Here is a 22,741-nt window from a genome sequence, read left to right as displayed (position 1 = left end):
GATTACACATGAGCCAAGACAAATGAGCTGGCCTACTTACTTTGTAGATAAATGTGTAAACTCCTCAAGACTTCCAATAATGAACTCCAATAAGGAAATTAGTTCAATGTCTTTATGGCCTTGGTGACAAATGGTTACAGAAAATCAGAGCATTTTTTTCCTATCCACTAATGGTTAAGAAGAAAGCAGACAGATCCTCACTATCTTAGAGAACTAAGTGAGAAAGTTGGTCGATGAAGAGGACTTCATCCAGAGAGGAAGGGATGTAGCTTACAGGGAAGATGCTGCAGGAGGCTGAGGAAAGTGAGGCTAGAGCAGTAAAACACATCTGACAGCCCGGTGAAGATAAGAAAGTGACCTGACAAAAATGAACGGAGCAGAGTGCCAAATGAAGGGCCCTTTCCATGCTAATCTTGCATAGTGCCCTCAACCAGCCTTAGCATAACTGAGTTTCTATTTAGCTTGCCATATTGTGGGGGGTGGTGGTGGCACAATTTAAGTTGCAGTAAGTTGTGTAACAAACTCACAATAGGGCCCTGCAGAAATATATATATATAATATATAAAATATATATAAATATATAAAATATATATAGAAATATATATAGAATATATATATAGAAATATATATAAAAATACATATATAAATATATATACTATATATATATAAATATATATATATATATTTTTAGGCAGGGTCTTGCTCTGTCACCCAGGCTGGAGTGCAGTGGTGTCATCTTGGCTCACTGCAACCTCTACCTCCTGGGTTCAAGCGATACCCCCGCCTCAGCCTCCCTAGTAGCGGGGACTACAGGAGTGTGCCATCACACCTGGTGAAGATATATATAGATATAGACAGATATATATCTATAGCTATATCTACAAAGAAGGCCAGGCATGATGCCTCATGCCTATAATTGCAGCACTCTGGGAGAACGAGGCCGGAGGATCACTTGAGGCCAGGAGTTCGAAACCAGCCTGGACAACACAGTGAGACCTCATTTCTCCAAAAAATAAAAATGAAATTGCAAAAAAACAAAAAAACAATAAACCTCACACCATATATGCAAATTAACTCAAAATGGATCATAGATCTAAATGTAACTACACAATTTCTGGGAGAAGACATAGAGAGTAAATCTTTTCCACTTTGGATTAAACAACAGGTTCTTAAAGATTTCTTAGGTAAGAAACAAAAAAGCACAAGCCATATAAGAAAAAATTGCTAACTTAAAGCTGATCAAAGTTAAAAACTTCTGCTCTTCACAAAACTTTACTTATTTATTTTCTTTCTTTATTTTTTTGAGACAGAGTCTCACTCTGTTGCCCAGGCTGGAGTGCAGTGGTGCAATCTTGGCTCATTGCAACCTCCACCTCCCAGGTTCAAGCACTTCTTGTGCCTCAGCCTCCTGAGTAGCCGGGATTACAGGCATGGGCCACCACAACTGGCTAATTTGTGTATTTTTAGTGGAGATTGGGGTTTTGCCACGTTGGCCAGGATGGTCTCGAACTCCTGACTTCAAGTGATCCACCTGCCTCGGCCTCCCAAAGTGCTATGATTACAGGTGTGAGTCACTATGCCCAGCCAGAGAACACTTTTAACAGAATGAAAAGACAAACCACAACCTGAGAGAAGATATTTACCAAACACATATCTATAAGGCCTTGTTTTTTGTTTTTATTTATTTACTTATTTAATTTTTGAGATAGTATCTCATTCTGTGACCCAGGCTGGAGTGTGGTGGCGATCACAGCTCACTGCAGCCTCGACCTCCCAGGCTCAAGCAATCCTCCCACCTCAGCTTCCCGTGTAGCTGGGACCACAGGTGAGCACCACTGCACCTGCCTAATTTTTATGTTTTTGGTAGAGACAAGGTTTCACCATATTGCCCAGGTGGTCTAAAACTCCTGGCCTCAAGCAATCCTCCTGCCTCAGCCTCCCAATGTGCTGGGATTATAGGCATGAGCCACTGTACCTGGTCCCTGAAAAGACTTGTATCTAGAATCTATAAAGCACTCTTTTTTTTTTGTTTGAGATGGAGTCTCACTGTGTCGCCCAGGCTGGAGTGCAGTGGCGTGATCTCTGCTCACTGCAAGCTCCACCCCCTGGGATAACGCCATTCTCCTGCCTCAGCCTCCCGAGTAGCTGGGACTAAAGGTGCCCGCCACTACGCCCGGCTAATTGTGTGTGTGTTTGTGTGTGTGTGTGTGTGTGTGTGTATATTTAGTAGAGACTGGGTTTCACTGTGTTAGCCAGGATGGTCTTGATCTCCTGACCTTGTGATCCACCCGCCTTGGCCTCCCAAAGTACTGGGATTACAGGCGTGAGCCACCATGCCTGGCCTAAAGCACTCTTAAAACTCAATAATAATGAATTTCCAATGGGATAACAGGGAAAAAAAGCCTCAATAAAAATATTAATATCCAATTAAAATATGGGAACAGATTTGAACAGTATAGTAAAGAAGATATTTGCACATGAACATTCAACATCACTAGCTATTAAAGAAATGCAAATTAAAACCACAATGAGATTCCACTACACATCTAGCAGTAGAAAGGTGAATATTTCTTTAAAAACTCAAATATAAGAATCTGCTGGGCTGGGCCATGCATGGTGGCTCACGCCTGTAATCCCAGCACTTTGGGAGGCCAAGGCAGGTGAATCAAATGAGGCCAGGAGTTTGAGACCAGCCTGGCCGACAAGATGAAACCCCATCTCTACTAAAAATATAAAAATTAGCTGGGCATGGTGGTATGTGGCTATAATCCCAGTTACTCAGGAGGCTGAGGGAGGAGAATCACTTGAACCTGGGAGGCCGAGTTTGCAGTGAGCTGAGATCTTGCTGCTGCACTCCAGCAATGAGTCTGTCTCAAAAAAATATCTGCTGGGCTGGACATGGTGGCTCACGCCTGTAACCACAGCACTTTGGGAGGCCAGGGGGTGTGGATCCATTGAGGTCAGGAGTTCAAGACCAGCCTGGCCAACATGGTGAAACCCTATCTCTACTAAAAATATAAAAATTAGCTGGGTGTGGTGGCAGGTGCCTACAGCTACTTGGGAGGCTGAGGCAGGAGAACTGTTTGAACTCAGGAGGTAGAGGTTGCAGTGAGCCGATATGGCACCACTGCACTCTAGCCTGGGGATAGAGCAAGACTGTGTTGAAAAAAAAAAAAAAGCTGAAGATGTGGAACAACTGTGACTCTCATACAACGCTGGTGGAAATGTAAAATGGCACAGCCACTTTAGGAAACAGTTCAGCAGTTTCTTAAAAAGTTAAATATACACTAAGCATGTGAACAATCCAACTCCTAGGTATTTACCCAAAGAAATGAAAACATTGGTTCACACAAAGACCTGTATATGAGTGTTTTTAGGAGTTTTATTCATAATTGCAAAAAATTGGAAGCTACCCAAATGTCTATACATTGATGAATGGATAAACAAATTGATACATCCACACAACTGGAATACTACTGAGCAATAAAAAGGAGTGAAGAGTTGTCCCTCGGTGTCTGCAGGGGATTGGCTCCAGGACCCCCTGCAGATACCAAAGTCCACAGATGCTGAAATATTTTATATGGAATGACATAATACTTGATATAATAAATGACATAAGCCTCGGGTATACTTTAAATACCTAGTACAGTGTAAATGGTATGTAAATAATTGTACCGTGTTTTAAATTTTCTACTGTTTTATTGTTGTATTATTTTATATATTTTATTTTTTCCAAATATTCTCCATCCATGGTTACTTGAATCCATGGACGAGGAACATGTAGATATGGAGGGCCAGCTGTACTGATAGGGGCAACAACATGGATGGTAGCATAATCTCAAAAAAAATTATGCTGAGTGAGGCCGGGCGAGGTGGCTCACACCTAGCACTTTGGGAGGCCGAAGCAGGCAGATCACTTGAGGTCAGGAGTTCGAAACCAGTCTGGCCAGCATGGTGAAACTTCATCTCTACTAAAAATATGAAAATTTTCTGGTCATGGTGGCACACACCTGTAATCCCAGCTACTTGGGAGGCTGAGGCAGGAGAACCACTTGAACCTGGGAGGCGGAGGTTGTAGTGAGCTGAGGTCATGCCTCTGCACTGCAGCCTGAGTGACAGTGAGACTCCGTCTCAAAAAAAATAAAAAACAATACTAAGTGAAAGAAGTCAAACACAAGAGGCTACATGCTACATGATTTCATTTATAAGACATTCCGAAAAAGACAAAACTATAGGAACAGAAATCAGATTAGTAGCTAACAGGGGCTGATGGTGGGAGGAAGGGATTGCCTACAAAGGGAAATGAGGGGCCTTTCTGAGGTGACAGAAATGCTTTATATTGGGAATGTGGTGGTGGTTATGTAACTATACATTTGTCAAAACTCATCAAACTAAAGGGTGAATGTTATATGAAAATTAAATCTCAATAAACCTGACTTAAGAAAATAATAAAACAAACCTAAAAAACCAACTAAGTAAAAATAAATCTAAGAAAAAATAACTTACAGTTTTTCCAGTTCAACAGTTATCGTGAGAATGTTCTTCAGTGTTGTAAGTGTGATGTGTGTTGTTCCCATGTCTCTGAAGAAGAAAGCCGAAACATTCATGATATGAACCCATTACAAAATTCTGTACTTCAAAAGATAATTCAAGGACATGTGATTACTTCTATTTTGGCTTCTCTATAAAACAAGCCACTTCAATAGTTTATTTGCCGTAAAATTCCAGAGAGATCTTATTAAAGAAATTTAAGTTGATCTACATCATCAAATTAATGATATTTAAGAGAACTTACACTTTTTTTTTACCATTATCTTACTTCTCATTTCATATTGCATTCAACCATCTTGATTTACTCTTTTCTTCCTTTTTAGAATAATGAACACCTATTTCTCTTTGCTTTCTTGGTTAAGTAATATTCCTCCATGTGTCTACATGTTCCAAATCTATACGGCTTCTTCAACACTAATCTCTTCCCCCGCTGGCTGTCTTGACCATTATACATCCTTTCTTAATCCTTTTCTTTGCCAATAACTTTTTTCAATAACTCAGTTAAAATTTAAATTATGACTTTTTAGCCTAAATGCAAAATACTTTATCTTTGATGACAAATTTAAAAAGCACAAATCATCTCATGACTCATGAGAGTACTATAGTACTTACAGATATTTTAATGCCGGCAGTTCAAAGAGATATGGATCTTCGACAGTAGTCAGAGGATTGCGATTGAGAATTCTGAAAAATGCAATGAAATTAAAATTACCTGCATTTTCAATGTGTGAAACTGCATAAAAAGTCTATATTCATTTTTTGGTATGGAACTTTTAGGTAAAAAAAATAATTTTCTGCTTTTACATAATAAATCACCATTAGACTCCATAAAGCACTATTCCTTTGGGAACTACCTAGGTCTCTAGAAGATAAAGTAGAGGAGAGAAAGCAGGGAAGAAATAGAAAAAAAAAAAAAACCACAAGAAGTGGATAGGAAAGAAAAAATATGCCACAGAACTTTTCAGGTCAAAAACCCTAGAAATGACGATGTTGGTAGGAAGCCCTGACTCTGTAGGAAACACTATTTCTAGTGTCCTCCATAATTCAAGTTGTTCATCCATAATTCAAGTTGGTTTTTTTTTTTTTGGAGATGGAGTCTTGCTCTGTCACCCAGGCTGGACAGCAATGGCTCCATCTTGGCTCACTGCAACCTCCACCTCCTGGATTCAAGCAATTCTCCTGCCTCAGCCTCCTGAGTAGCTGGGATTACAGTTGCCCTCCACCATGCCCAGCTAATTTTTGTATTTTTAGTAGAGACGGAGTTTCATCATGTTGGACAGGCTGGTCTCCAACTCCTAACCTCAGGTGATCCACCCCCCTCGGCCTACCAAAGTGTTAGGATTACAGGCCTGAGACACTGCGCCTGACTGCTTGCCTTTTATCTTTATAAAGTTTTTTAAATTTATGGTTTAATTTGCACAGTTAAGGAAAAAAAATAGGACCAATTCTTTTGCTTTATACCCAAAGAAAAAGGGATAAATCTAAGAGGAGGAACTGGTCAAAACCATACTCCCATCACACACTCCCACTTGTCTTCCTGTATGACATCACAGCCTTCGTTACACTGCATGTAACCACCTGTCTACTTGTCAGTCTCCCGGGCTATCAGCTCCTTGAGGGCAGAGACCACATCTTATTGTCATTGTCATCCCTGTGCCTGGTATGATGTCTGAAATTTACTAGGGATTTAATAAATGTTTATTGAATAAACAAATGACATTTTGTTTATCTGTCAATAAAATGAATAAATTTATTTTGATGTGAATTTTTATTCCAAAATGCTGGAATCTATTTTCTTTTTAATTCTTTAAAGTGAACAAGAAAAAGAAAAGAAACAGGAAGAAATAAAAGAAAATCACACTTTAGGTTAACCCAAGAATCATCACTGTACTTTTGCAGAAATTATAAAAATAATAATTCTTACAGTGAGTATCTATTAGGCTGCTACGTATTTGTGATCAGCATTTCACATTTCATCCTCATAATAACCTTATGTGGTAGATATTATTATTGCCCTATTTTATAAATGAGGAAACTGAGGCACAGAGAGGTTACATAACTTGTCCTAGGTCACCAAGCTATGAAGAAGCAAAGCTGTAATCTGAACTCACGTGCTTACTCTGTATGAAGAAAAAAGGTTTACTTTAACCTTATGGTTTTACAATTTTTTCTTTTCTTTCTTTCTTTCTCTTTCTTTCTTCATTTCCCTCCCTCCCTCCTTCTTTCCCTTCCCTCCCTTCCCTCCCTCCCCTCCCTCCCTTCCTCCCTTCCTTCCTTCCTTCTTCTGAGTTAAAGTTTCCATTTATTGGCTGGGCCTGGTGGCTTAGGCCTATAATCCCAGCACTTTGGGAAGCCAGGCGGGTGGATCATCTGAGGTCAGGAGTTCCAGACCAGCCTGACCAACGTAGTAAAACCCCATCTCTGTTGGAGACTTGCTCTGTCGCCCAGGCTTGAGTGCAATGGCATGACCTTGGCTCACTGCAACCTCCGCCTCCTGGGTTCAAGTGATTCTCCTGCCTCAGCCTCCTGAGTAGCTAGGATTACATGTGCCCACCACCACACCCAGCTAATTTTTGTATTTTTAGTACAGATGGGGTTTCACCATGTTGGTCAGGCTTGTCTCGAACTCCTGACTTCAGGTGATCCACCCACCTCAGCCTTCAGAAGTGCTGGAATTACAGGCATGAGCCACCGCTCCTGGCCGCCAGATTCTGATGTGGGACTCCCACTGTTATAAAGTGCTTAGTAAAGGTGGTGAGTTTAAGACATTTGTACTGATGCTACCCAAACCTCTTGGTGGAGGGACCTAATGAGCCTGTTCTCTGGTGTGAGGGCAAAAGAAAAACAGACCCTCAGTGTCTCTTCCCTAAGTTGAGCATCAGCAAATTAATGCAGAGAGGAGCATCTGCAGAAACTGCTGCTCTAATCCAGACACATCCTGAACACCTCCCTCTACCTCAAAATGAACTGTGTGAAACTAGATTTCTGAACCACAAGAAAGGTGGAAAGTATTTTCTAAAGTCAGATGTAGAGGAGAATCTTCACCATGAGTCTAAAGTCCCCTTCAGGCCATTGAATTTACCCACTCTGATTTGCTGGGTATGTTATACAGAGAAATCATAGAATTTTTGCACTTATGGTAGAAGAGTAGTCAGGAAAGTACATGGAATTAAAATAGAGCGACGTATTTTCTTTACAAAATTTTTTTTTGCACAATAGCTTAACATAAACACCATTTTGGCCAGGCATGGTGGCTCACGCCTGTAACCCCAGCACTTTGGGAGGCTAAGGTGGGCAGATCACCTGAGGTCACAGGAGTTCGAGACCAGCCTGGAGGGGAGGTTGGAGTGCAGTGGCACAATCTCGGCTCACTGCAACTTCCACCTCCGGAGTTTAAGCCATTCTCGACCCTCAGCCTCCCGATAGCTGGGATCACAGGCGCCTGCCACCACGACCTGCTAATTTTTCTATCGTTAGTAGAGACGGGGTTTCGCCATGTTGGCCAGGCTGGTCTCAAACTCCTGACCTCAAGTGATCCTCCCAAGGTGCTGGGATTATAGGCATAAGCCACTACGCCCAGCCCTACACTTTGGATTTAACTTTGATTCCTGCTCATATGCAGAGTTTCAAACTGCTTAAATGTCTGCAACATTTAGCTGCAAGGAAGAAAGCTTAACACAAAGTCCTCCAGGGAGCAAAAAACTGCATCACTACGCCCAGCTAATTTTTTTGTATTTTCAGTAGGGATGGGGATTCACTATGTTGGCCAAGCTGGTGTTGAACTCCTGACCTCAGGTGATCCGCCCCCCTCAGCTCCTAAAGTTCTGGGATTACAGGCCTGAGCCACCCGCCCAGCAACAAGGCTAATTTGAGGGTCACTTGTTTGATGCCTTTTCTTGCCCATGCCATAGGTCAGAACTAGGACAAGCAGAGCAGGTCATATATAAGCTGTGTAAGTCTCTTGGTCGCTTTGTACCTTAGTTTCCCCATTTGAGAAAAATGAATGGATCTTAAGACACACTTTTCAGAGTTCATAATGGGCTTATACCCAGCTAACCAATAATTGTATGAGTTTTTATACAAAATAGTTGTTTACACGTATTCATCTTCTATTTCACTTACAAGTTGTGTAAAAACTGCATTCCGTGCCAGGCCTGAAATGTTCCAAGGCTCAGTTGTGTAATTAAATTGCAGCCCAGATTTCTACAAAAAAAGACATAAGCCAAAGGAAAAAAAAATTATTTCAGAACATTTATCATTTGCTGTGAGTCTAATTTACATAGGATGGAACATCACCTCAATCCTTTCTCTGTGCACTAAGGCAATCTCACTGTGGAAGATACTGGCTTATGGTTTATACTTTAACATTGCACATGTGGTGCATTAGCTACAAAACAGTGAACGCTCAGTAAATACCTGTGTTAAGTGATCTTCATTTCTCTAGAACAGGATTTCACAACTTCAGTACCATCGACATTTTGGACTATATAACTCTTTGCCGTGGGGGTTTGTCTTATACTCTGCAGGAGGTTTAGCAGCATCTCTGGCCTCTGCCCACCAGATGCCAGGAGCACAACCACAGTTTTGTCAAGCAAAAGTGTCTCTGGACATTACCAAATGTCACCTGAGTACAAAAATCACACCAGTTGAGAACCACTGCTCTCTGATGATTCACTATGATCTGTGTAATAATTCTCACACTAATCTTTGCTAGAGACAAAAAGGACTTGCTATAGAATTTTAGTACCTTTCTACTGGTCAAATTTTAATCATATTTCAAAATGAATAGCAAAGAGGTTTATAATTAAGTTTTATAAAAATTCCAAATGTAATAAAGTTATATTTGTAACTTACATATACTGCAAAAATGGTAGTGATTCAAATGTTTGTCTTTCAATATATCGTATTTTATTACAGGATAAATCTCTAGGAAAAATAAAAGGAAAATATTGCCTTGATAAGTTATCAGTGTTGACTAGTATGAATAATAGCAAGAGTTTAGAATAATATTGAATACACATTTTTCATCTCGACTCTAAACATTTGGACCTGTATTTGAACTTTCCAGAGCTCCTAACCCTGCCTGTACCTCTCCTAGAGTCTCACCTTCATACTTTTAATAAACAAAATGTACAACTTAATAGACTTTGGAATTAATTTTTCCTGAGAGCAGTAGACTTGATTAGATGCCCTTTTGTAGTCTCATCAAATCCTAGATTATGAGCTCAAAGCTTTTATCTCTATATATAGTTTCTAATATTAAAATGAATAGCCTCACATTTATACACCTTCCTAGTTTAGCTTTGTTTTCCTAAGCCAGTTCAGTATCAGAAGAAATAAAAGACATCCTTTCAACAGCATTTGAAAGGAAGTTACCCCTTTACTTAATACGTAACTTTGAACTAATATTCAAATCATATTAATACAATTAATTTCTATCATATTAATAGAAATTCATTTTTGGTTTTATATTGCTTTAATATTTCATGAAAGCAATTTCTTCAGTTATACAGAGATGGGGCTTTTCCCTCCCTCTTTACCTGGATGGTGTAACGTTGTCTGGCTGATGTCTCCATCTCTAGTCTCTCCCTTCCTAAACTATCCTCCACACAGTCATCATATAAACTCTCCAGAAGTGGCTTGCAAAGACCAGCACCTCCTGGGAAATTATTGAGGATGCAAATTCTTGGTCCCACTCTAGACCAACTGAATCAATAACTATGAGGGCGGAGTCCAGAACTGAGTTCTAACGTGCCCTCTCAATGACTGTGATGCAGATCCATCTTACAGCACTGCTGTGATAACATGGTTCCCCATGATGGCTCCTCAGCTTGGCATTCAAAGCCCTAGAAGATCTGGCTCCAATTTCCTACTCTCCCTCCTTGTAATCTACAGGTACTCATGGCATTCCTCGAATACTTTCCTGTGTTTTGCCCTTCTCCCATTTCCCTTTTGCAAGTTTAGAATATTGTCCCCAAGATGTCTGTCCGATGCTACACAATGGCCCTTCAAAGTCCTATTCAAATGGGATTGTTCTAGTAACAGCTTCCTGGGTCCAAACTGAAGTCATTTTCCCCTCTTCTATGCTTCAGAAACAATTTATCCCTCCTAGTGCCCACATCCATTTCTTCTTCTTAATGTAGTTATTGTTCATCCCATTTTTTCTGAGCATAAACTCCTTGAAAGCATGGACTAGGTCTTGATCATCTGCATTGCCCACCATGTTTAAAACTGACACATGGAAATAAAGTAAATTAAAATATTTGTAAAACAAATGAATAGCTGGCCGGGTGCAGTGGCTCATGCCTGTAATCCCAGCACTTTGGGAGGCTGAGGCGGGTGGATTACAAGGTCAGGATATTGAGATCCTGGCTAACAGGGTGAAACCCCGTCTCTACTAAAAATACAATAAATTAGCTGGGCGTGGCGGCGTGTGCCTGTAGTTGCAGCTACTCGGGAGGCTGAGGCAGGAGAATGGAGTGAACCAGGGAGGCAGAGCTTGCGGTGAGCCGAGATCGCACCACAGCACTCCAGCCTGGGTGATAGAGCAAGATTCCGTCTCAAAAATAAATAAATAAATAAATAAATATAAATAAATAAATAAATAAATAAATAGCTGGGGGAGTGAGTAGTAGGAAAATGATTATTTTAAAGCAAATGTAGTTTTATTACTTCATGGCCTCTGTAGCACTTTGGCATCCACTTGAGGGTCTTTACACCCACTTTCCTTAAGCCTTTCACATTTGAAAGAATCTGTCCGCAAAAGAGCATCACTAATAAGGATTAATGACATACACACCTCTATGGACAGAGGATAAGAATCAAGCTTTCATAGCAATTGAACATAGTATCTTCTTGTCTCTAAACAGACAGAAATACTATGCAGGTATCCTTTTCTTGGTAACAGGGCTGGGGAGATAGTTACTGTGTAATTAGTGAAGAGTTAGGGGCATTTCTGATATGCTTCTTACTGTAAACATTTCTAGCTCTACCACTTAACCATCATTTTAAACATCTGTTTTAATATAACAATCCCTGAAATGAAATCCTTAATACTAGTCTATTCTCTTGGTAGCTTAATATTCTTGATAATATTATTTCTATAATTCAGCTGATTTCAAATATTTAAATGTTAATTTAATTCGATTAAATTACCAAAAAATTCTGGATTAATGATGTTCAAATGAATGTAGGTGGTCTATATTTTCTTCTCCTTTAGGCAACAATCTGAAGTTAACTTTAATTCCTTTCATCCTACTAAACCAACTTTTTCAAATCGTTTTTTGTGAAGGTCAGACAGTAAATATTTTAAGGCTCTGTGGGCCACATATGATCTCTCTCGCATATTTCTCTTTCTTTTTTCTTTCACAGTCCTTTAGAAATGCAAAAACCATTCTTAATAGGCTATTAAAAAATAGACCTTAGGTTAGATTTGATCTACTGGCTGTAGATTGAATAGAAGAAGATGGTATGTAAACCCTTATAAAACAAGGTTCATATGGGTGTCAGTCACTGCTCAGATCTTCTTACCATGTGAAATTTTTTCTGTCTGTATTTTGTCTATACAATTTAAAAACTGAAAATGCATAGGATGTAGCTAATGCTAGAGATGGGCTGAGACCCTATACAAACTTACAGAATTGCAGAATTTTATTGCTGGAAGAAATCTTAGACATTATCTAATTTGACCCTCTTATTCATTTTAAAGATAATATGACTAAAAACTCAAAAATATGATTAACTAACTTACAAATACTGGAGGTATAGCAGGCCTTCAAATGAATCCTTAGGTAATTCAGTCAAATAATTTTCACTGAGAATTCTGGAAAATGAAAAAGTTATTTCTAGGTTAAAATGCAAACTACAACTATTTGCTACACAGGACTATCTCCTGCATGTGGAGGAAAGCTGGGTCATGGTCATTTCAAGATGGTGGGATCTGCTCTGCTTTCATTCAAACCTTTTCTTCCATTTTCCTTTTTGTGTCCATCCCTCTCCACCACCACCACCACCACACACACAGGCAAGCGCACACACACACTTGCAAGCACACACACATTTGCAAGCACACACACACACAAGCACACACACACACAAGCACACACACACAGGCAAGCACACACACACACAAGCACACACACACAGGCAAGCACACACACACATAGGCAAGCACACACACACAGGCAAGCACGCACACACACTTGCAAGCACACACACACACGCAAGCACACACACACAAGCAAGCACACACGTGCAAGCACACACACACAAGCACACTGCTCCACTCTTCCCACCAAATTGTATCTTTAATGACTCCTCTCTAGATCATAATATACCTTTCAGAATCCAACTCTGGGTGGCACCAAGATCAGCAGAACCTCCATTTCCTCCTCTCTTTTCCCAAACCTTATTACAAAAGCCCCACATGGGACCATGTCAGGGCTGCAAGTGAAGCCATTCAACTTTTTTCCCCCATCAAAAAAATTTGAGAACTACAATGTGCGTACAGTGCACATAACATAAATGTTGTTTATATTTAATTTAATTTAATTTAATTTCTGAGACAGGGTCCATTCTGTTATCCACACTGGTCTCAGACTCCTGGCTCAAGTGATCCTCCTGTCTCTGCCTCCCAAAGTGTTGGGATTGCAGACATGAGCCACCTCACCTGGCCAAATATTCAGTTTAATAATTATAAAGCAGATACCCATGTAAACATTGTTACAAAAGATTATTGCTAGCATCCCAGAAGCCCCAGTGTGCCCCTTTCCAATCATATTCCTCTCTCTAACCCTAATAGGTAACCACTACCCTGACTTTTGTAATGATTTTCTTGCTTTTAAAATGTAGTCCTGGCCTGGCGTGGTGGCTCATGCCTGTAATCCCAGCATTCTGGAAAGCCAAGGCACATGAATCACCTGAGATCATGAGTTCGAGACCAGCCTGTCCAACATGGTGAAACTCTATCTCTACTAAAAATAGAAAAATTAGCTGGGCATGGTGGCGGGCACCTGTAATTCCAGCTACCCAGGAGGCTGAGGCAGGAGAATCCCTTGAACCCGGGAGGTGGAACTTGCAGTGAGCCAAGATCGCACCATTGAACTCCAGCCTGGGCAACAAGAACAAAATTCCATCTCAAAAAATAAATAAAGCAATTCTCCTGCCTCAGCTTCCCAAGTAGATGGGATTATAGGCACCCATCACCATGCCTGGCTAATTTTTGTATTTTCAGTAGAGATGGGGTTTCACCATATTGGCCAGGCTGGTCTCAAACTCCCGACTTCAGGTGATCCACCTGCCTCGACCTCCCGAGGTGCTGGGGTTACAGGCGTGAGCCACTGCACCTGGCATGTGTTTGATTTTTAATTTAGAATTCATGTATGTCTTGTCTATATAAGTCAAACTAATGATGTGACACAAACTGTTGTGAAAAATGTTACTTTGAATGTAAGCATTTTTTCCAAAATCATTTATGTGTCTCAACTAATTCCTTCTATAAATCAGGAAGAAAACGATAAAACAATTCACCAGGAAAATGAACAAAGGACAGAAAACTCAGAGAAGAAACACAAATGTTCAATAAACATATAAAGATATTTAATTAAATTCATGAGTGATCAGAAAAATTCAAATTTGGATGGAATCCCTTTTATTCATCCATAAATTCAACAAAAAGTTGGCAAATACCCAACAGTGAAAAGGTGTGGGGAAATGAATGCTGTCACATTCTACTGACGATAGAGTCAGTTGGCACAACATTTTTGAGGACAATTAAAATTTTATATCTACATAGTCTTCACCCCAACTCTTCCATTTCTAGATATCTATGCTACAGGAATACTTGCCCACGAAGCATAAGCTCAACATTCATCAATGGGGAAATTATTAAATAAACTATGATGCATCCATACTATGGATTATGCAGGAGTTTAAATGAATGGGGTGACCCTCTAAGTCCTAGGAAGGAAATTATGAAGTGAAAGAATATCATATAAGTGATACCATGAAGTGAAAGAATCAAGTTGCAAGATGTTACCCTTTATGAAAAGAAAAAAGATTTTAAAAACCACACAACAAATCTATTTTGCTTTATGTAAATATGTATGTAGGTAAATGGGGAAAAGTCTGGAAGCATGTATACTAAACACACAGTAGCATTACCTCAGGGATGAGGGAGTAGGGCACAAGGAGGGTTTTTGTTATACCTGTTATTGCATTTTTACACATTAAAAATAGAATCATGGGCTGGGGGTGGTGGCTCATGCCTATAATATGAGCACTTTAGGAGGCCAAGGTGGGAGGATCACTTGAGCCCAGGAGCTCAAGACCAGCCTAAGCAGCATAGGAAGACCCCGTCTCTACAAAAAATACAAAATTAGGTGGGCGAGGTGGCATGCATCTGTGGTCCCAGCTGCTTGGGAGGCTGAGATGGGAGGATCACTTGTGCCTGGGAGGTGAAGGCTGCAGTGAGATGTGATTATGCCACTGCACTCCAGCCCAGGGGACAAAGTAAGACCCTGTCTCTGAAAAAAAAAAAAAAACGAGGAAAAAAAAGAATATAACCATGTATTATTTGTATGATAAAAAATAAATTTAAATTGCTTCTTATTTTAGAGAGAGCCTACCAAATTTAATTTTAAAATAACCATAGGATTGCAATCCACAGAGGCTGATTTGGGGTATGGAGGGGAAATATCTTTTCTCAGAGGTATGGACCTCAAAATTCTGGACAAAGAAGGATCTTACAATGCACTTAGTTTTTTGTCATATTTGGAGAGAATATACTCACAGTTTCTCGGTCCAACTGTATGCTTTCCATACATTTCCATCAATGTATGAAATATAGTTTCCTTGGAAATTTCTGTGAAGAAAGACAGTTTATATCCTTGAATAGGCAGGCAAAGAATGAACAGGATAAATAAAAGAATCATGGCAACCTTGTCGGGGATATTCAGAAACAGAAAATAACACCTGCTTTCTCATTTCCAGAGCTATCAGCTTCCCAGTTTGCACAATTCATCAAGAAATAATGCGGGGCCACTGGCACAAATGATGAGGCATCTCCCGGAAGCTTAACTTCCTATCCATCCCATCTCTTGGACAGACGATGCCAGTTAATTACTTTGAATGTAAGTATTTTATCCAAAAGCACTTATGTGTCTAAACAAACTCCTACAAATCAACACAAAAATGGTAAATAATTCAACAGAAAAATGGGCATAAGCTTATCTTGATCGATAAATAAGTAGAAAGAAACCCTATGCCAGGCAACAGCAAAGCTTTGCCCTCTGTTGAAACATCCTAGGCTTTTTCTTTCCACTCTTATTACAACTGATCTGATTTAGCCCCTTCACAGTTTACTCCTACATTTTGCTAGACCTTTCTATTTTGTCTCCCTGAAATAAGCTTTTCCTTTTGGGCACTCTACATATGGATTCTAAAATAATTCTTTGCATGTCTATACTTGAACATAAAGCAAAAAAACAAAATAAAATAAAATAATCTTCCTGTTTTAATCATTTAATCTCTCTTGCTTGGAAACTTTCAATGGCTTTCCATACCTCATTGTGTACTCTTTAAGACCCAAGTAAACTTTTAGCTTATCCATGTAGCTTTCCCTGATCTCCACACCTCAAGGACCACAGATTCTGGTAAATTCTAGCACTGATGGTATGCATTATCTTTTAGGAATTAATTATATACACCGCCCTTTTTATGCCTATTCTCTTTCTTCCCTCCTATCATTTTCATGTTCTGCAGACAATAGCATACTTGGTCCTGGGTTTGACACAAAATGAGTGCTACATATAAAAAGCCAGGGACAAAGATGAGTTCTGGACATAACTAAAGGACAGAGTAATCATGTTAACAGCCAACACTCCTACATATGCTAGGCACTGATGAAGTGTTTCATATATTCACTCACCTAAATTGCACAACAATCCTATGAAATGGTAACTAGCATAATCCCCAGTTTAAAAGGAGGAAATTGAGTCACAGAGCAGAATAACTTGCTCTGGATCACCAAGCTAATAAACAGACCTGGGTTCAAACCCAGGCAGCCTGGCTCCAGAATCAATTCTTAACCACTTACAGCATCATCACTGAGATCGGGAGAGTGACAGGCTGCTGTAAAGAAGGTGAAGCGGGTCAGGCGCGGTGGCTCACGCCTGTAATCCCAGCACTTTGGGAGGCTAAGGTGGGTGGATCGCCTGAGGTCAGGAGTTCAAGACCAGCCTGACCAACATGGAGAAACCCCGTCTCTACTAAAAACACAAAAAATTAGCCAGGTGTGGTGGCGCATGCCTGTAATCTCAGCAACTCAGGAGGCTGAGGCAGGAGAATCACTTGAACCCGCGAGATGGAGGCTGCGGTGAGCCAAGACCGTGCCATTGCACTCCAGCCTGTGCAACAAGAGCAAAACTCTGTCTCAAAAAAAAAAAAAAAAAAAAAAAAGAGGGTGAAGCGAAAATAGGAGCAGAGCAGCGGTTAAGCAATGATGTGATGGGGTAAATAAGAACGGATAAGAAAACGAGTAAGAGTAAAAGACTGGAGAAAAAGTAAAAGACTGGAGAATGGGTCTAACATTAAAGGAGAATGAGGAGAAGGGAGAATTGACAAGCAAAGGTGAAAGCGGAAAGTCACTTGTCAGTATGGCTTGGGGAGATAAAGAAGGCCCAGGAAGGCCTCCAGGAAAAGGCTGCCATGTCAGGCAAGACACAGAGGATGACTGAGGAAAGGTGATTCTTACAAGGTGGTGAAGATGCCATTGTAGGTGTCGGGCTCTGGCACAGGCACTTGGCGGAGCCTCTGCTTTGGGCTGAGACCAACACATGACAGAGTCTCATCTCCGCAGGTGCAGAGCTCACATATGTTGGTGCTTGTGGAGGCCTTCTGTTCCTCTGGTGCAGTTTCAGACTGCACCAATGAATCCTGAGAAGATTCTAACTTTGTAGGTGGACCTGTGACTTCAGTCAGGCTTCGATGCAGAGTCTGAACCTGGTCTGGATGAGGAGCTCTAGTCTTCTCCAGGGCTGTGGAATGTCCAGTCTCTGTAGTGGGTTCCGGAGTTATGGCAAGCCCCAGGTCTGGAGGCTGAGCTGAGGTTTCCTCCGTGGTTGGAGACGGTTTAACCTCTGTAGTAGGCTCTGTAGTTATGCTAAGCTCCAAGTCCAGAGGTTGAACTGTGGCTTCAGTCAGGTGTGAATGCTGAGCCTGACCCTTGTCTGAAGGTGGAAGTGTCACCTCAGGGTGTTCTGGAGGAGGAGCTGTAGTCCTCAGGGCTGTAGAAGAAGGTTCCACCTCCTCTGGAGGCTGAATTGGGGCCTCCTGCTGGGCTTGGGTAGATTCTGTCTCATTTTTAGGCTCTGAAGTCATGGTAACCTCCACATCTGCAGGTTTGACTGTAATATTGGGCAAATTATAATGAGCTTGATCCTCACCTGGAGGTTGAACTGTCACTTCATGATTCAGTGGAGTTTGAGCTAGACTCTCCATAGAGGACTCTGGAGGCAGAGCTGGGGCCTCCTGCTGGGTTGAAGGTTCTACCTCCTGAGGGAGCTGTAGAAGCTGCGCTGGGGCTTCTTCCTGGAGTGAAGAGGACTGGATGTCTTCAAGGGTCTCTGGATTTTGACTTTTGGGCTCTAGATGGAATTGAGAAAGTCCAACTTGCTCAGGAGGCCCTGGAGGCTCATCTGCGTTCACCCGGAGTTCTGGAGGCAGGCTGCCGGGATACAGTGTGTCCATACTCAAATAATCATCAGGCAAAGTCTGTTTCTGACGCTGAGGTTTGGATAATTGGTGTGGAATCCCAACAATCTCAGCAAGGCTCCAACGTTCAGCTAGATCTTTCTTCAGGTTCTTGGGCGAAACAACAAATTTGGTTGGTCTTGAAACCTTACTGTCTAGTGGAACAAGTATTTCATCTGCCTGATGACCTGCAGCCCGATCTGGATCTGTAGTTTGAACCCACTTGAGGCGAGGAAGCTGAACTAGGGCCTGGTTCTGATCCCGGTCCAGAAGCGGAACCACCTCGGGGAGCCTTTCTTCTGGAGTCCGCTTGTCATTTAAATCCTGATGTGCAGCCAAGAACGGCTCTGGCCCCAGGGGCAGCTCTCCAGCTGAATCCAATTCCATCAGGTATGGAGCCAAATTTTCAGTTGGTTCCTGAGGCAGGGCTGACATCTGCGAAGAAGCAGAGGGCCCCAGGTAATCAAAGTCCCCCGGGGCTGCTGGGGGAGCAGGTGCATGGGGAGATTCCCACGGGAGATGGGAGGAGCGGGAAGACCAGGGCTCAGGTGGCCCCAGGGAGTTAGAGGTCAGCTGGAGCGGGTCCTTGACCCACACCAGAGGCTGAGCCTCCTTGACTAGTAAAGACAATAGTTGCCACGTAAGAAGGGGCCATGGGCCCCAGAAACGCAGCCAAGACATGACACACGCTGGTGCTATGCACTCAGCAAAAGCCATTCTGGCAGCCCTGAGATGCTCATGCCCCTTATAAGCGTGTGCCACGCCCTGTCTTTATGACACCTTTATTTATGCCACCTTTATTAGGCTTGGGTCCAGGTCTGTTGCATGTTACCAGGGCAATCTTATGTCACAATACCGCCCAAGCGCCCCTTCCCACCCCGCCAGGCCGGAACACCCCTCCCCTTCCCTCCCCTTAGTGAGGAGGGATTCGGGCCACAGACCCGGGGGGTCCCAGGACTCCAGAGGCCTGCTGTGGTGGCGTGGGGTGGGGTGGGGGCGTGGCAGAGCTTCCCAAGGAAGTCACATGACCTGGCCTTGGGATCTTCAGAAGTGCTAGTCCAGTTCTGGCAGCCTGAATTCTTCCTCCTCTGAGGTGAAATCCGAGAATACTCTTCCTTCAGGGGAGAGCAACTGACCTGCAAAATGGGCGCCAGTTAGGGTGGCAGGCAGGACGCGCGTTACAGTCATTTATTCCAAAATGTTGCCGTTTTCGCTAAACTGTTGCATGTTTGATAATTAATTCACCACCCTATTAGGTAGGGGCTGCCAGGGAATAAGCGAGGACTCCAAATTTTCTGTAGGAGGGGTGTTGGGGGTGGGCAATTCAGTCTGGGAGAGAAGGCTTCAATCCGAGGGAAGAGCCCTTTGCACTAGCCTGGGAGGAGGCTGAACTGTCATCCTGCCTTAACTCAACACAGCCATTACCCTAGAAGTTACAGTGCCACCCTTCAGAGATCTACCCTGTGTGCACACATGGAGAAGAGGCTTAGGTTGTTAAAGTCAGCATGTTAAATAATTTCCTGAAATGCGACTATAACTAGAACCCAGCTGACTTCCCCCACAGCCCTTACCTATTTTATTACTGTCTGGCACAATTATCAGCATGTAAACTCCAAGAAGGCGCTTCATCTTCTTCCAGTGCCTAGCACAGGCACGGGGTGCATAGTGATGGTTTTAAAATTGAAGGGGGGCTGTGCACAGTGGCTCACACCCATAATCCCAGAACTCTGGGAGGCCGAGGTGGGTGGATCACTGAGGTCAGAAGTTCCAGACCAGCCTGATCAACATGCTGAAACTCCGTCTCTACTAAAAATACAAAATTAGCCAGGCGTGGTGGTGCATGCCTGTAATCCCAGCTACTCAGGAGGCTCAAGCAGGAGAATCCCCTGAATCTGGGAGGCAGAGGTTGCAGTGAGCCGAGATCGCAACATTGCCCTCCAGCCTGGGCAACAAGAGAGAAACTTCGTCTCAAAAAAATAAAATAAAATTGAAGGGATTCCAAGATTCGCCTCATTTAGGGATGGATCTATTGTTATAATCAGATTTCTGAAATCAGTGCTAACTTCCTCTCACATTTCACAGGAAGCTAGACTTCTTAAAGCTGGAAGTTTCCTTGGTGGGTTTGATTTAAATTGAATTAAAATAATTATTTTACAGGGAAAAACTTCAAAACACTTTGCAACTTTGGAGTGAAAGTTAAATAAAACACTCTAGCCCCAAATTAAGTTCCCATTGAAATGAAACTTTTGCTCCCTTTTTTAAAAAAAATCCATAAATAGTAAATAATTACTGTTTTCTTTTGAGATTAATTTAGAAACTTAATCCCTATTTAAGAGCTTTCATATGCAGTCATGCATTGCTTGCCATGTGAAGAGCTTGAGAAATGTGTCAGGTGATTTCACCATTGTGCTAACATCATAGTGTATACTTACACAAACCTAGGTGGTGTAGCCTACAGCATACCTAGGCTATGCGGTATAGCCTAGGCTACAAATCTGTACTGTATGTTACTGTACTGAATATTAAAGGCAACTGTAACACAATGGCAGGTATTTGTGTATATAAACATGGAAAAGGTATAGTTAAAATACTGTATAAAAGATAACAATGGGGCCCAGGCGCAGCGGCTCGCACCTGTAATCCCAGCACTTTGGGATGCAGAGGTGGGTGGATCACCTGAGGTCAGGAGTTCGAGACCAGTCTGGCCAACATGGCGAAAAACAGTCTTTCCTAAAAATACAAAAATCAGCTGAGTATGGTGGTGCGTGCCTATAATCCCAGCTACTCAGGAGGCTGAGGTAGGAGAATCACTTGAACCCAGGAGGTAGAGGTTGCAGTGAGCTGAGATCGTGCCATCGCACTCCAGCCTGGGCCACAGAGTGAGACTCCATAACAACAACAACAACAACAAAGATAAAAATGGTATGCCTGTATAGGGATAGCTCCTTTATACTCCTATGGAACCACCATAATGTATGTGGTCTATTGTTGACAGAAACCTCATTTTGCAGCACGTGATTGTAAATGATTGACAGAAAGATCTTCAGCAAAATAGTCCACCCAAGGTATACGGGAGATAATGAGATCCAAGCAGTAAGCCATATTTGAAAGGCATTATAGTTTTTGAAAGCCGTAGCACAATCAGTCTTAAGGCCAGTTACATTCCCCCCACATCTCTGGTATCTTGTTTGAAGGGAGTTCTAAAAAGGCCTGTGTTCAAGCAGCCCAGCATCCCTTACTCCTGGGGCCGGGGGAGACTAACCCCTCTCCTGTGTCCACAACTGTAGTAATACAGTCCTCAGTTTTGCTCTCCAAACTTCAAATAAGGGGTCAGAACCAAGGGTCAAGACTTTAGGAAAAGCCCCAGAAATACCCTGCACTCAAAAAGCAGTTTCAGAGTTTCACATTTTCCTGAGAATGAAACAAATTATCCTCCAAATTCTGCTGCTTGTTTTGAATTATGGTTACACTGGCTATGTTATCCGACCCTTGAGTTTTGTTTTGTTTTTTGAGATGGAGTTTCACTCTTGTCACCCAGGCTGGAGTGCAATGGCATGATCTTGGCTCACCACAACCTCCACCTCCTTGGTTCAAGCGATTCTCCTGCCTCAGCCTCCAGAGTAGCTGGGATGCATGTACCACCATTTCCCCCATGTTGGTCAGGCTGGTCTTGAACTCCCAACCTTAGGTGATCCACCCGCCTTGGCCTCCCAAAGCACTGGCATTACAGGTGTGAGCCACTGCGCCCAGCCATGTTACCTTTGAGTTTTTATCTCCACATACTTGAATTAAACTGTGTAGTTCTTCCCATCTGACATCTACAATCTCTTCACTGGGTCTGCACTCCACAGCTATTTTACCACTTTCTGAAATAAAGTTAGCAAGTATCAATTCAGAATCTTTTTCATTCTAAAACTTCCTGAATATAATGGTAGCACCCCACAATGAGACATTCTTTTGGTTTCTAAAAGCAGAAAATAAGAGCATTTTCCTGGAAGTTTCCTCATCATATGCTTCGTTTTTTTTGTTTTGTTTTGTTTTTTTGTTTTTTGGAGACTGGGTCTCACTCTGTCACCCAGGCTGAAGTGCAGTGGCACTATCATAGCTCACTGCAGCCTGGAATTCCTGGGCTCAAGTGATCTTCCTGCCTCAGCCTCCAGAGTAGCAGGGACTACTCCCCTGTGCCCGGCTAATTCTCTTTTTTAGAGACATGGTCCTGCTTTGTTGCCCAGGCTGGTCTCGAACTCCTAGCTTGAAGTGATCCTTCTGTCTTGGCCTCCCAAATTGCTGAGATTTCAGGCGTGGGTCACCATGTCCGGTCTCACAGCTCAGTTTTTAACGTATGTATGAAATATCAACTGTGTTTGGTTCAAAGGACTTTATGATCTTACAGATAAGAACTAAGGAATAATAACATAAGAAATGAAAAATGTGGACACAA

General features: G+C 42.0%; 1 protein-coding gene across 1 annotated transcript in view; it reads right to left on the bottom strand.

The window, feature by feature from the left end:
* Positions 1-18,996, bottom strand: part of LRRC37B (leucine rich repeat containing 37B) — a 32,355-nt gene extending 13,359 nt beyond the window's left edge. Inside the window, 9 exon segments of the mRNA XM_034943239.3 lie at positions 4,507-4,581; positions 5,164-5,235; positions 8,674-8,754; positions 9,406-9,477; positions 12,302-12,373; positions 15,341-15,412; positions 17,303-18,909; positions 18,911-18,964; positions 18,967-18,996. Of these exon segments, the coding sequence (XP_034799130.3) occupies positions 4,507-4,581; positions 5,164-5,235; positions 8,674-8,754; positions 9,406-9,477; positions 12,302-12,373; positions 15,341-15,412; positions 17,303-18,909; positions 18,911-18,964; positions 18,967-18,981 (2,120 nt within the window). The 5' untranslated portion in view covers positions 18,982-18,996.
* Positions 18,997-22,741: the final 3,745 nt, after the last annotated feature.

The sequence above is a fragment of the Pan paniscus genome, chromosome 19 (genome assembly GCF_029289425.2).
Source record: "Pan paniscus chromosome 19, NHGRI_mPanPan1-v2.0_pri, whole genome shotgun sequence".
NCBI lineage: Eukaryota > Metazoa > Chordata > Mammalia > Primates > Hominidae > Pan > Pan paniscus.
This window is presented reverse-complemented; position numbering and strand designations above follow the sequence as displayed.